Source organism: Sitophilus oryzae, unplaced genomic scaffold (assembly GCF_002938485.1).
Source record: "Sitophilus oryzae breed Bouriz unplaced genomic scaffold, Soryzae_2.0 scaffold_576_pilon_pilon, whole genome shotgun sequence".
Taxonomy (NCBI): domain Eukaryota; kingdom Metazoa; phylum Arthropoda; class Insecta; order Coleoptera; family Curculionidae; genus Sitophilus; species Sitophilus oryzae.
Window position 1 is genome coordinate 1,243,753 of NW_022147169.1, and position 15,644 is coordinate 1,259,396.

At 31.2% G+C, this 15,644-nt stretch overlaps 1 protein-coding gene across 1 annotated transcript in view; it reads left to right on the forward strand.

The window, feature by feature from the left end:
* LOC115887498 (1-phosphatidylinositol 3-phosphate 5-kinase) overlaps positions 1–15,553 on the forward strand; it is a 112,281-nt gene extending 96,728 nt beyond the window's left edge. The window contains exons 12-24 of the mRNA XM_030906957.1: positions 801–1,247; positions 1,990–2,267; positions 3,373–3,521; positions 3,845–4,001; positions 4,412–4,519; positions 4,605–4,935; positions 5,004–5,187; positions 5,248–5,417; positions 9,047–9,369; positions 11,441–11,691; positions 11,801–12,124; positions 12,184–12,345; positions 15,150–15,553. Of these exons, the coding sequence (XP_030762817.1) occupies positions 801–1,247; positions 1,990–2,267; positions 3,373–3,521; positions 3,845–4,001; positions 4,412–4,519; positions 4,605–4,935; positions 5,004–5,187; positions 5,248–5,417; positions 9,047–9,369; positions 11,441–11,691; positions 11,801–12,124; positions 12,184–12,345; positions 15,150–15,346 (3,081 nt within the window). The 3' untranslated portion in view covers positions 15,347–15,553. The remainder of the gene's footprint in view (positions 1–800; positions 1,248–1,989; positions 2,268–3,372; positions 3,522–3,844; positions 4,002–4,411; positions 4,520–4,604; positions 4,936–5,003; positions 5,188–5,247; positions 5,418–9,046; positions 9,370–11,440; positions 11,692–11,800; positions 12,125–12,183; positions 12,346–15,149) is intronic.
* The last annotated feature ends 91 nt before the right edge of the window (positions 15,554–15,644 follow it).

Sequence of the window (15,644 nt, forward strand, 5' to 3'; positions counted from 1 at the left end):
GTGCCCAGGTTTCGCATGCATTGGTCATGACTGGTAGTATACACTGATTGAATGTTTTCTTCATTAGATATAATGGCATTCTAGATTTGAATATGATTGAGTTTGTTCCATAAGTACTCCATGCTAACATTGCAAACTTAATTCTTAGGTTGATTTCTGGTAGTAGAGATCCCGAGCTGTGTATTAGTTGTCCTAAATATATTTATTCTTCTTTTCCAGTGTTGTGTTATTTATTAGAATGTCTTTTCTTTCCACTAGTTCGTTGTATATTACTTTAGTTTTTGCCAGATTTATTCTGAGACTCACTTTATTGCTGGCTGTATTTAGTTTGTTAATTTGTCCTTGTTGTTTCTCAGGACTATTGGCAATTAGCACGTCATCAGCGAATCTTAGATGGTGAAGATATTCTCCATCTTAATATTTTTAATCCTTTGTTGGTCCAGTCCAGTTGACGGAAGATTTCTTCTATTGTTGCTGTAAACAGCTTTGAGGTTTTATATATCATTACTCTAGCTTTGGCTTCTTTGTATATATTGGCGAGAATTTCTATATAAGGCCTGTCCATACCTTGTTTTGCTAGGGCTTCTATTCTCTTCTCTCTAATCATAATATAAAATAAATTAGATTTTTCTTTGTTTCAATATTTGACATCTTGTATAATATAAATGAGGGTGAAAATATGAAAAATGATCGAAATAAACCGTATGACAGTTTTATTACCATTTTCATATTTCACATCATACAATATGATTCTGCCTATAGCCTACATAATTTTTAGACATAACTTGGTTGGTTTTTAGATGTCTATAGAAGATCAAATTGATGAAGACACTCAAAAATCCGAAACAAAGAAAGAACAAATACCCGAAAAGAAAACTAAACCGTCCGAAAACAATACTCAGAAAATCACTGGCGAGTCCGTCAGTGATTTTACCGATCCTTTACAATCCTCCTTTGACTTAAATAAAACTGATTTTGTGGTAGATTCAAACGAAACTCTATCGGTAGCCGAGTTACCGTTTTCTAATAATTTTAAAAAGCATTTGGACGACACGATCTTGTGTATTTCCCCGTATGTTATGTTTCCTATTCCTTATTTGGAGACTGATTCTGGAAAGAAGACTAAGTTGCGACGGTTTTTCTACAAGGATTTGTATTACAGCGAACAGTTCGAGGGGAACGTTAAAAACAAGAGAAAAACTTTTGAGGCGGAGAAGAATCTAGAGACCGAGAACAATCACAAAAATGTAAGTATGTTTAACATAATTAATATTCCTGAGTATAAAAGCAAGGCAAATGGCCTAGAAAAATGTCTTGTTGACTCAAAAATGAATTGTCAACTACCATTTTTTTATTTTGGGTTTTAAACCCTGTCTACGCCTAACTTTTTACTTGTCATTTTTGACTGTCTTAAGGAGGACGCGCCCTGAATCGACTCGGGCCGATCGACTTGACTAATATAGCTATCGGCAGGTTTTTGTACACCATCCGGCGGCGACGAGTCGACCGGTCCGAAGCAGTGCTCGAAATCACGTCTACCGGTCCGATGCGCGATGATGGCATTTATTTTTACTGGGTCGGCATTGCTGGCTTTGCGTGCCGATTTTCATGCGTACGAAGAGTACGGTCAATACGCTCAGCGCTCAGTACAATAAGAAGTAATGAATAAAGAAAGAAGAGCAAGTATTTTCCTAATTTCCTAAATTGCCATAACAATGCATTCCTAGACATGTAAACACCGACCCAAGACTTCGCTTACCGATGGAGTATGTATATGTATACTATAACCTGCCGATAGCTCTTAGTCGAGCCAACCGGTCCGAGGTTTTAAAATGAAAAAGTCTGGCACAATTAAAAAAGTATTACTTTCTAATAATGTCTTTCAAAAATGAAACTTGGATTACATTTGATATAAATAGATATTATTAAAAACTAACTTATTCATAAAAAAAGTATAATTTAACATCTTATTATTTTTTATTTCATCAGGTCTCACCTTTGCATCCTTTTCAAACTGTTCAAATAACCAACGTAAATTGCAACGATATACAAAATTTGTTGGCTCATTTCCGAGCCTCTGGCGGTCAGTACCGCAAAAAAGAAATCCTAGATGTCATAGAAACGAACGACGAAAAATCACTTAGTAAAGATAACTGCGAGACAAAAAAGGACGTCCTGGATCCAGTAAATCATCAAAGATTGGCAGTGTTGTTCTGTAGTTTTAGCCACGAATCTAGCAACGCTCCAGCCTTCTGCGTCAATCCATGGTAAATTTAATAAGAGTTTATTTTTAATATTTAATATTTAAGATCCAAATAAAATAAGCAGGAATAGTATTTTAATACAAAAACTTTGCATTCGTTATATTTATTTAAAAATAGTTTGTACAACCGTTGTTTAACGATACTTCTTCTAGTATTATCTAATATTCCTTAGGTCATATTGTTTAAAAATTTCGAGTGCGTTCCGAAATGGTAATTGAGTGCGTTCCGATTTTATTAATTTTAAGTTACGTTTGTGAATTAAACGACTATTCTTACTTAATATATTTAACATAAATTTATATTTTGTTTGCACAGTGATTTATAAGATATTATTTAGTTAGATAAAAGGTACAGGGATAAAACAAGGAATGTCACAAAAACTTAATTGTGAGTTATCATGGGTTTATTCGAGTGTTGCAATATTTCGGCGTTAAATTCTGCGGACACTTCTAGTTATATCAAGGGTGATATTTTATACAGTAATAGTAAAAGGAATTATCTACAGATTGAGAATAATTAATCTCGATTTTGACAAAAATGTACATCCTTTGTTTTATTCCTGTACCCTACAGATTAGGTTTTTGAGATGGTTATCGGCCAATTCCACTGCGATCTTTTCAGATCTGTTGTGGTTCTCTTCTGATTTCTAGGTTACATTTTCCAGTCCTATCCTTTTCAAAGAGTTTAATAACTTGATGATTGGCATTTGGCATTGATGAGCTATATTTGGCTATTTTATCTGTCTTTTCGTTGATTTTATGAGTGGGTATATGAGTGATATATTTAGAGTACGTACACGATCCTACACTAGTCTAGAATAGACCTTTGTAGAACCGAGAGTGCCTTTAACGCTGCTTGGCTGTCTGTGAAGATGGCAACTGAACGGTTTGTTCTTTGCTGCCTTATTATTTCTTCTACACAATAATGGATTGGTTATTTCTGCTTGGAAAATTGTAAGATCCATGGATAGGCTTATGGAGAAAGCCATTTCTGGTTTTAGCCCTACTATTCCAGGTTCTGCACCTTCAGACGTTCTTGTGCTATCTGTATACCGGGTTACCTCAGTTGAAGATAAAACCGTTGATACTAAAGATCTGTTGTGTTTTAGGGTGGTGTATATGGATTTTTATGGACGAAATGATATTCCCATAGGATGCTTTTTAGAGCGATATTGCTTCCGCGCTACCTATGCCTGTCCGTCAAAAACTTGTGTTACGCCTATGGTTAAGCACATCCGCCGATTTGTTCATAATTTAGGTAGGAACTTATTATTTGACGACAAATTATATCAGTGTTATTATAAAGAAAAACATTAATAAATAGCAAACGAACAAGAATAAATTCTTAATATTCTAGTAAGATTATATAATTTATATTCATTAATCTTTGTCTTGATTTTGATCTACTTGAAATTTTTATCAAAAATAATTTCCCAATTCAATCAATATTACTTATATGTATTATAAACGGATTTCGTGTTTTCTACAGTTCTTTTGTTCCTTTTCGTAATGTCACTAATGCGAGTATATTTTATTTTTTAATTTATCGATAATTTTATTTCGTATTGGAAAACATTTTAGGATGTGTTACAATTTCTTTGAACAACTTTGAAAATGAGTTTACGGAAGAAGGTATTGTAATGTGGAGTTGGTGTACCAAGTGTCAAAGCGTATCGCCGGTAGTCCCAATGTCTTCTGATACTTGGTCATATTCTTTTGCAAAATATCTGGAACTCAGGTAGGTTTATGTTGCATAGTTTTGATTTTTCTTAACAATAATTATAATATGTGCAACGATTCTCTTCAACGTGACGTCATCGTTATTTATTTTGTTTAGACAATTTCAAGTATAATCCGATTTTTCAATATACCATTAGTATACATATAGACAATTGTATACATATAGTATAAATTACGAGAGTTTCTCACAAGAGTGCTCTGTTGTGAACTTATAGATAAATAATTTTAAATTGTCATTAACCACAACTAGGTTTTAATAATGCTTTATAACTAGGTTTTAATACGTAAATGCGTTTAAGGCGCATTTAAAAGATTTAAATATAAATTATCCAAATAATTAACTAAATATTTTGTTACTTAATTGAGTTGAGTTTACATGCTGCTCTAAATATAACGTTTTTTTTCTAGATTTCATGGTGAAATTTTTAGCAGAAGAGGGCAAAATTCATGCAAACACAGTTTACATCATGATCATTTTCAATATTTCGGCTACAAGAACTATGTCGCTTCATTTAAGTAAGTAAAGTTTCATAAACCTTTACTTACATAAACTCTTCACAAATTTACAAAATTAGTTTTTTTTAAACTATTGATTTTTAAGGTATTCTTCTATAAATATTTGGGAAATTTCACTACCATCCTCACTAGTACAATTAACATATGATACAGCGAATCTTCATCAAGTTTTGATTGACGATACAAAAAAATACGCTCAAAAAGGACACGAAATATTGAACCTTATTCAAGATAAAGTTTCATCTATAACTACAGAGGATTTGGAAGGCGTAGGAAATATAAAGCAACTCCTTTCGAAAGAGCAAGCGCAATTTAAACAAAAAGTTGAAGAAGTACAGCTGAAACTCACTTCACCTACGGTCGAAAATAAAGATTTCGATACCAAAGTTTTGTGTCAATCTTACTGGAAAATACAGGTTAGAAATAACTTATTTCTAATTAGGCAAGCGCCATTTTATCTATCTATCCATGTTTTTTTGTATAGGACAATGTTACAAGATTGAAAATATATTTAATGGAAGTGACAGAAACATGGAACTCATATTTGACTGAAGCTCTAAGACAAGACAAGAAAAAAGAGAAACATGCGGTATCAGAAATTGACAGCCCTGTTGGAGAACTGACCGAATCTAAAACATTCGGAAATACTTCGAATGAACATGAAAAAGGTATTTTAACATATTAATTGGTGATGAAATTGTTGATAAGTTGATAAAAATAATTTATAGATAGTACATTAGAAAATTGTGATCCGAGACGTCTTTCTGATGCTTCAATTGCGACTCACATCGAAGAAAGTACTGATAGTAAAAAAGATTTGTCTAAAAAGTCAGAAAAAACGGTAAAAACTATTTTTGACAAGTTTTTACCGTCATCGGGGACATTTAACCTAGTTCAGGCAAGTAGATTTTATCCTTTATCGTTATATTTTTTGATAAATCTTCACTGTAAAGTCAAAAAAATCGGCAAAAAACGAGAATTACTCTCAAATATTTAACAACAACACGATCGACGTAATATTATACAAAATAATGACTGACATTATGATACTTGTCAAATAATAAACGACAACGTTGCTGATCGCGGCGCAATGTGACCAACATGGCTAATTTTTGCATCTTTAATCTAAATAAAATATCTGTTACAATCATTTGCTATATGAAGTAAAATGAAGAGCTGTTCGGTATCTTAAATTATGCAACAAATTTAAACATTTTTGTCAAAATTTTATTTAGTTACAGGTTTATAGGTTTTAGTGTCAATTTCGATATGATTGATGACGCGCATCGGAAAATGTTTTGCGATTACCGTAGGTGTTTTTTTTCTATTATAATGAATAAGTATTATAGTTTTTTATTAAATAGTCAAAAGAAAGAGTTCTTGATTTTTATAGAAAAAACCACCCAAATACCAAACAGTTTTAATCAAATGTTTAAAACATAACCCTGGTTGGACCACTAATATATTAGCAGTTAGATATTTTGCTACAGTACTAATACCTCAACTCACGGGGGTGTCACTTGTATGGGAAAACAGGCAACAGTCAAATTTAAACGTGCCAGGAACAACGACAAAGAAAGCAACATCTGCCAGGCATTGGCTTTCTTTGTCACTCACATTGCATAAATCATGATACCGCGGCCATTTTGCCAACAAAGAAGCTGGCCGGGCTGTCCTGGCAAGTGATTTAAAACAATTTTGCTTTTTTACAATATTAAATTACCATTTGGATGTATTTAATGCGATTATTCAGTTAACTGGTAAGTCAGAAATTACACACAAATACTTTATTCGTAAATACAACTAAGATGTAAACGTATTTTTGTATTTTTAGATTTCAACTCTTGCAAAGACCCGCCGATAGAACTTGCCTGGCAGCGTACCTGTTTAACTAAACGTATTATTTCCTGATAATAATATCAAAACACGTAAGTACCTCTTTAATTTATGATGAAAAATGATTTTGATAATGTTTTATATTATTTAAATACTTTCTAACCTCAAATAATAGCAAGATCCTTGTTTATATCGCACAGCCCGTTCAAAACTGTATTGTCTTCAAAAAATGTTTACAAAACAAACAATTATTACAAAAACAATGTCCTTTTAATCTGATTTATACCTCAGAAGGATGCCAGTAAAATTTTATTAAATCAACATTATATTATTTGGCCATTAATATGCAAAAGGGAGCATATTGCCTTAACTTAAATTTTCTTTTACTTCTCCTGACAATGTTCTCTATATTCTCTATTTTGAGTTAGTAAACTTTTGAACGGGATGTGCGATATATAAAATACATAATATATCAAAGGGTATGATCTGATAAAAGTATTTTTTGATGCATTTTTTGGTTGTTTATGCACGTTGGCTTGGTTTATGTTTTATTCAGCTTATATTTATTTGGTATAACAGTTTTTTTTGCCTTTGGAATGGCATGCATTGAGGCTAGATAGTGTTTCATTAAAGGAATTTAAATTAGCATATATTTTTTGTGATATTAGTGTGTTATCATGATACAGGTAGTTATCATAGTGCCTTATGCATGTTATTTCCCTATTATATACTTATGTATTATCAGTAAATAGATGATAACATACTACTAAAATGTCTTTTTAATAGTATGTTTATCTTTCCAATTCACTAGTTATTTGCAAAATGTATTTTGAACTAATTTAAGTCATTAATTGATCATCTTTCTTTTTCAGATTCCGGGATATTCTTTTTCATTGTTAAAAAAATATATATATATTTCAATATTATTGTAATATAAATCGCAGCTCTAAAAAATAAATGATATTGTTTACTAATGTGTAATTTATTTACTATGAATTTTCTCTGAAAATAATAAGTTTTTAATAATATCATTGATTTGCTGTGTAAAGTTAATAGACATATTTTTTAATACATTAAATTATATTAAAGTAATAAAAAATATGTTTATTAACTTTAAACAGTAAGTCAGTGATACTTATAAAAATATTTTTTTAAAAATTTCCCCTCTTTTAAGCCCCGCCCTTTCAATTCCCCTCAATTTAGCTAGTACTGCCAGGCGACACCAGGTGGCGTCTGTTTCCATTTTTTAACATGAAGTTAGCATTTCTTTAATGTACCTATTCTCTGCCTCAACTAATATTTCATCGTTTACCTTATATATTTGTATTTCTTCTTCGCTAATCTTATCTAATCTTCGCTTTCTTACTAATTAAAATATATATCCCTCATTTATAATGGCATTTTATGATACAATATTTATATGTTTCAAAAGTTATAGTTATATTATGATATACAGGGTGTTTCAAAAAACATGTGCCATCTCTCGTGGGGAGATTCCTCACGTATTGGGGAGATTCCTCACGACTTATTTTTCATATCAACATAGGTCCGATTCTGCTTTGTTTCGTAGCTGCAGGGTGTTAAAGTCTTAGTAATCTTTCGATTTATTATAATTTTCTTCCAAGTACTTTTAGTGATTTGAATGAAATTTTGAGGGTAAAAGTTACTATAAGTGTTACATATTTTAATGCTAAAAACGTGTCCATAAGTTTATCAGGGACGTGCATATGGGTTATCACTGGAATATTTTTCAAGAAAAAAACATGTGCGCCACTGACTTTTTTTTCTTTTCATATTAAAATTATGTAGGCCGTTTAATGCCAATTAAAAGTTATCTCTTGATATTTTGTCCAATTCGGCCTTCTTGATAAGATAAACGCAATTGTATTAATCACAATAAATAAAATTAAAATAAAAACAAAATTAATAAATTATATATTTTACCTGATTTATTATTAAATATTATTATTAATCCAACATACAGCAATTTCAAATAAAAAATAATGATATTTAAGATAATGACAAAAAACCTAATTTTAAAAAGTTTTTTCATCCAAAATCAAATTAACATCCTGTAACTCTAAAACTATGCATTTCCATATCCTTTTTTATAGGAACTTTTTTTCATATTTTTTGATGAGGAATCAAAGAGTACTTATTTAAAACTTTCGTAAGTTAATTATATTAAAATTTTTTAAAAGTTGCTATTAGACTTGGATCAAGGCAAATTAATAAAATTGCGTTTATCCCATCAAGGAGGCCGAAATCGACAAAATACCAAGAGACAACTTTTAATCGGCATTAAACTGCTTACACTATTTTGCTAACAAGAGAAAAAGAAGTCAATGGCGTACATGCTTTTTTTAGAAAAATATTCCAGTGATAACCCATGTGCACGTCTCTGGTGAATATGTCGACACTTTTTTAGCTTCAAAATATGTCGCACTTATAGTTACTTTTACTATCAAAATTTCATTCGAAACGCTAAAAGTACTTGGAAGAAAATTATAATAAATCAGAAAAATATTAAGATTTGAACACCCTGTAGCTACGAAACAAAGCAGAATCGAACCTATGTTGATATGAGAAATAAATCTTATTTTTACGTGAGGAATTTCCCCACGAGAAATGGCACATGTTTTTTGAAACACTCTGTATATAACCAGAATAACAAAGTTTGTTGCATTCTAGGCCCCATTTTCACCTCAAGAACACTATTTGTTACCTATAGGACAATATGGACCTGTTATAGTATACGAAAATGAAGTATCTTCCATAATTGCTTATGCTTTGAACAGTATTGATTATAAGAAGTCCTTGGAGGAACTGACATCAAAAAAATCTATTGCAAATGAGCAGACGCCAAGTCCAATCGCCAAACGAAAAAATGTTGCAGGAGATAAAGAGAAAAACGATGGAGGTGAAAAAGGTAGCGGACTGTTAGGATTTTTACGAACTAAAGATTCTAAAACCGATTTGGGGTCTTCGGTATCGTCTAGTGTCAGCGAAATAGTGTAAGTATAGTGTTAAAATTAACCTTTAGCCACTAACGTGCGTTATATACCGGGTGCGTCTCAAAAGTAACTCATTCTATAACTTTTTTATTTTTTTTCAGATAAAAAAAACGAGATTTGGTATGTTAGTATATGACATAAATTAGGATTGATTGGCGTATTCAATTGTTTTTTATCACTTCCCGTGTCACCGAAAATGACTACAACTTTTGATTTTTAAATGATACTCTCTGAATTGTTTTACTTTATTCGATAGAAAATGACACTCTGAATAGAATGACATATCATATGTTAACTTTTGACATTTCCGCATATGGTCTATTTGAAATTGTAGCATGCGGTTCATAACAACAATTTGACTCGAAATACCTAGTGTGTGGTATCAAATTATTCGAAAAGATGCTTTTTCTAAAGATGCTAATGAACCACCCATTTGAAAAAAAATGAGATATGATTAAAAATAGGATTTGAGCATCTTTTAACTGGCCAGAACAAGACACAAAAATCATTAGACCATCAAATCTATTTTTCCAAGGCCCCTTGATTAAAAATTAGTGTTTTTAACACAGCCATGGCACTCTAGATTAAAATTTAAAATGCGATTTTTTTAAGCGAAAATGTCAATAGTTTATATACCGTATGATCGAATAAAAACGGCGTCAACGATGGCTATGAAATGAAGATCGCTGTCATTTTATATGTAAAATTATATGGGAAATGTCATCGATCGTCATTTCCAAGCCAACTGGACGCCGTTTTTTTTCGATAATACGGTATTATATCTCATTCTAAAAATCTCATCTCAAAAGTAGTTATTTCCGGTGAAACAGGAAATGGTCAAAAACAACTGAATACGTCAATCAATCCTAATTCATGTCCTATACTAAAATACCAAATCTTTTTTTTATCTGGAAAAATAAGAAAATTATAGAGGTGAGCCACTTTTGAGATGTACCCGATATATTGTATGATATGTGTTTATTTTAATGTATATATCGGTATTTTTCTTATCCTTTAAATAATTTTTAAATAAATGTTCTTTATAAAAGTAGTTGTTTTTGTTTATACTGTCTTCCACATAAAAAAATACAGCGACATGCCAGATGGTCCGTTAGCTGTTATTTTCCATTTCAGCAAGTTAGTAGTTAAAGGTTAATATTTTTTTAGTTATAGGTAATATTTTTCCAGTTTATCTACTTTTGAGATACATTGACTTACAACAATATAACTGTAAACTGTCATATCGTCCTATTGCTGCCAAAAGTCATTAACTAACATTTTTCCGAATAACCTGAAAATCGATTGAAAAAGTCATTAACTACGATTTCTGACTATTTATGCTGTATTTTAATAAAAAACAAAGCTTTATTGTACAAAAAGCCGAAACAGCTTCATTGACAAAGCATTCACAAAACAAAAAAGCACAAAAACAAATATACAAATAATAAAAAAATGTCATACTATACAAATCAATTCAAAAAAATTTACGTCATTAAAATTACAAATAAAACATAGATGGACATTGCAGAACACAGGCGTATCAAGAAAATTTTACAAAAGGAAAATTGAAAATGGATAAAATCATGTTATATATCATAAAATCAAGAGTTGTAAAATATTAAATATTAAATACTAGACCTTTAACCAGTATGTGAGATGATCAAAATTTTAAAATTCAAAATTGTTTATGATTAAACATCAACAAAAAAGTCGTTTACCGCATATAGGGCTCTCTCCAGTAAGTATGATTTCAGAGCTTTGCGAAATGCGAGAAAGAATGAAAGTGACTTGATATTCAAAGGCAAATGATTGTACATTTTCTTGGCATTGTACAGTATTGAGACTTTAACTAGTTCTGAGCTCGGGGTTGGCAGATAAATATCGTGCTCCGCATTCCTAAGTGGATAGTTGTGAGAATATCGAATAGTCTCTAACAACAACTTTATGCAATGCAATTAATCTTTAGTTTTTCATGGAAGTAATAAAAAGTAAGTTAGTGACTTTTGGCAGCAATAGGACGATATATTCTATTTGCTGTACACACTACACTTACATAGATTCTTTTATTTAGTGAACCAGAACAATCAAATACACAAGACAAACCTGATGACGCGAAGAAAAGTAAACAGTCACATGTGGAAGTCCAGTTCCAGGACAGTACTTGCAATTTTTTCTGTCGAATTTATTTGGCGGAGAAATTTGCTGCTCTTAGATCTGTGGTTTTTCCAACAGGAGAAGAAACCTACATCCGGTCTCTGTCCAGGTCTGTTCACTGGAAAGCCAGAGGAGGAAAATCTGGTTCAAATTTCTCCAAAACCATGGGTAATTAATATTAATTAATTAATTAATGTGTTCTTAATAAAAAAATCAGTGATACATAGAACAGATATAGTCATTGTTTTATTTAGTAGTTTGCCTATATCTCTTTCAGATGATCGATTCATCTTAAAGGACATGTCGAAAACGGAGATTCAACTATTCCTCGAATCAGCCTCTAACTATTTCGTTTACATGCAGAAATGCTCAACTACAGCTCAACCTACTTTATTAGGGAAAATTCTGGGCATTTACCAGATTATATACAAGAACAACTCCAATGTAACTTACCGTAGTCACGTCTTGGTCATGGAAAATCTTTTCTATAACAGGGAAGTGTCTCAAAAATTCGATTTGAAAGGCTCGATGAGGAACAGGCTCGTTGTTCCAGAGACCCAGGAAGGAGAGATAGTTCTTTTGGATGAAAACCTTTTAAAAAGTGATCTTTTCTATTATTTTTTATGTTTTTTTTAATATTAACCAATTTTCTTTTATTAGTGACTTGCGACTCGCCACTGTATGTTTTACCACATTCCAAAGAAGTCTTATTGGCTGCTATACAGAACGATACTGAATTTCTGTCCACTCAGTCTGTTATGGATTATTCATTGTTAGTAGGTCTGGATACTAAAAATAAAGAGTTAGTGCTTGGAATAATAGGTAAATTTAACCTACAAATGGAGTAAAAATAGGTGTTTAAATTGTACTGCAACTTTTTTAATCTAAGGAGGGTTCCAAGGGATCAATTTCGCGAGATAACTTTCAATTACCAAAAAAAATGAGACACTCTGTACTTTTTGGAGTTGACTTTTTCTTGCATCAATACGTTAAATTGTGTCACTTGCAGAAGTTTATAGTTTATTATTTTGGGTTATTTCTTTAATTTTTTAAGATATACTGGGTGTCCCAATATGCCGCGGATATAGAACTACTATTTTTTTTAGAATCAAAATAAGTTCATTGGACACATTTTGCCTCTATACAAAAGTACTAAGTGCTTTGTTTGGCCGTCAGAGGGCATCAAACTTTAAAAAATAAACACATTTTCGTGATATTTTAAGAACCGTTATTCCGATTTGTATGAGATTTGGGGTACCTGTATTTTGCTAAGTGCTTTAACATTTAACTTTCACAAATATCGAGAAAACATACGGGAAGAGTGAAAACTACCCCCACCCCTACATGAATTTTAGTAGAAATATTTTCCTTTATATAACTTCACTGACCACTGTTTTTTTTTCGTAAAGTTTTCCTTCTAATATTTACTACACAAGCCGCCGCCGCCGTCGCATAGTTTTTGAGAAAAAAAAATCTGATTTTTTTTCCAAAGCAGACCTACAAAATATACAGAGAGTTTACCTCTATACAAAAGTGTTTTGTTTGTCCAATAGAGGGCATCAATCAAAAATAAGCCTGAACGTTAATTAATTTAAAATTTATGAAGCTTTATTGTCAAATATCATTTATGATACTATACAGGGTGTCCCAGAAATAAGTATAAGTATTTTAAGGGATCTACCACCCCTCGATAAAAGAAACATATTTTCTCTATATCGTTTTTCAAATAAGTCCAAAATAACGGAGTTATTTTAATTTGAAAATTGACAAAAACAAATATTTTTTGCTAAAATTTTGAGAACCTGTAACCGCTGGATCTTTTCTGGATTTTCTTTCTTGTAAATTTAAATTTGTTTTTTTTTTCGTGAAAAAACCTCATAGGCGTGTTTCTGGGGTTGAATTATACTACCCAGTATAACTGGTATATACTTACCAGTTAAAATACTTGCACTTATTTCTGGGACACCCTTTATAACATAACATTACATATTTTTGCCAACTAGATTATTAGCGCATATCAAAAAGTATGCGCGGTGACGTTTTTTTTACAAGGGACAGAAATATAGTAAATACTAGAACCACCAATTTATGAAAAAAAAATTAGTCATTGGTGGAGATGGAAAATATTTCTACTAAAATTTATGTAGGAGTGGGGGTAGTTTTCACTCTTTCCATACATTTTTTTTTATTTTTGTGGGGTCAGATGTTAAAGCGGTAAGCAAAACATAGGTATAGTCTGTCCAACGACAAGATCCTTGACAGTGATAGATATGTATGTCTGTCATTTTAATTTCAAAGTACATGGTTTATTTTATTTTACAAAGAAATAAGTTGGTACAACTGGAACGCATAGCAGGAAATTAATATATTTAAAATTTGACTGATAAGTAATTATTTCAAAATATTGCGAAAAAAAACTGTATAAAACTGAAAAAATGTAATCGAGTTATTTTATTAAAAAAACGGTATGTGTTAATACAAAACAAACAAGAACAAAACACCGCTTACCAAAATATAAAAAAAGAACTATTTCTTACTTTCAAGCTTCAAGAAACTTCCCGCATTTATTATTATATTTATCAATATAACTTATGTACAAATATAAATTTGTAATATTTCCACAGGAATAAATAAAACAACATAAATAAAACAAACTATTTTATTAATAATAACCACTTACCTATACCAAATTTTATACCTTAAAGTTTGATTAATTAACTTTAATCTTAATTTTTTTAAACCAGTGCCTGTTGACATTATTTTTCTGCAGTACTAAAATCCATTATTTACCTATCGTGTTATGTCGATATTTTACAGCTACTAGTATATGTTTAGTACGATCCTTGTAGCATATACGAGATGCGCTTATCTACGACGAGATGCTATAAAAACTTTATTATTGGTAACTTTACTTGTGTATATAAGACTTTCTGCCTGGGCAGCAAGTATTAATTATAAACTGTGCTCTGGGTCTACAGTTAATTTTCCCTCGATTTTTCCTCCACTTGACTTCAAAAGACACGTAATAACACGAATCAGAATGCATCATCTTCCAAAACGCAGATATTTGACATAAGTTTGACACAAAATTATAACCTATAGTTTGGCAAGACTTTGACAAGTCTCAAAAATCTAAGGGCGAGTTCATACGTATCGGCGTCCGTTTGTCGTTTATCTTTCCGTCAAACCAATAAAATTGAAATATGATCTGTCATTTTTGAAATAAACCAATGAAACTGGTTTAAAAATAACAAGAGACGACGCATGACGGATTTATATTTAAACCCATCCATAGTCAACTTAAAAAATATTAGAAACTTTTTTAGTAAAATAAATAGATTAGTAGGTATGGGACGTCATCTGCTTTTCTTCTGTCATCGTCTGTCAAAATCTACTAAAATTAGGAGTATACTCCTAATAATAATCAAATCGGAATATCAGTTCTTAAAATATCTTAAAAAATATGTTTATTTCTTTTAAAGTTTGATGCCCTCTAACGGATAAACGAAGTACTTTTGTATAAAAGTAATTTGTGTCCAGTGAACTTAATTTAGTTCCAAAAATACGTAGTCTTTCTATGTCCACAGAATATTGGGACACCTGGTATAATAATTTTTTTTCCATAGATTATATAAGGACTTTTACATGGGACAAAAGGTTGGAAACAATCGTGAAAAGGACGGGCATCTTGGGTGGTCAAGGGAAACTACCGACCATAGTATCGCCAGAAGAGTATCAAAAGAGATTCATTGAAGCAATGCACAAGTATTTTTTGGAAGTACCTGATCATTATGCCGGTTTGTGCAAAGGCCTAGAAGTATAAGAAAGACATAAGCTTTATTTTAGTGATTTTTTTATCAAAGTCTGCCCAACGAGAGGATACATAACAGTGACAGTTATTTCTGTCGTTTTAATTCACAGATAAATTGTGTTTTTTGTCATTTTTTTTGGATTTCGTCTTGTCTAAATATTCCCCGACTCGTTGGACAGACTTTATTGTATTCCATTATTATTAGTTCCAAATGTATTATTTGTAAGCATAAAAGTTATTTATTTTAGTTGCCATAAAATGGGAAGATATTATATTTTATTTTATTTGTGATCAAATCATTATTAGGTAT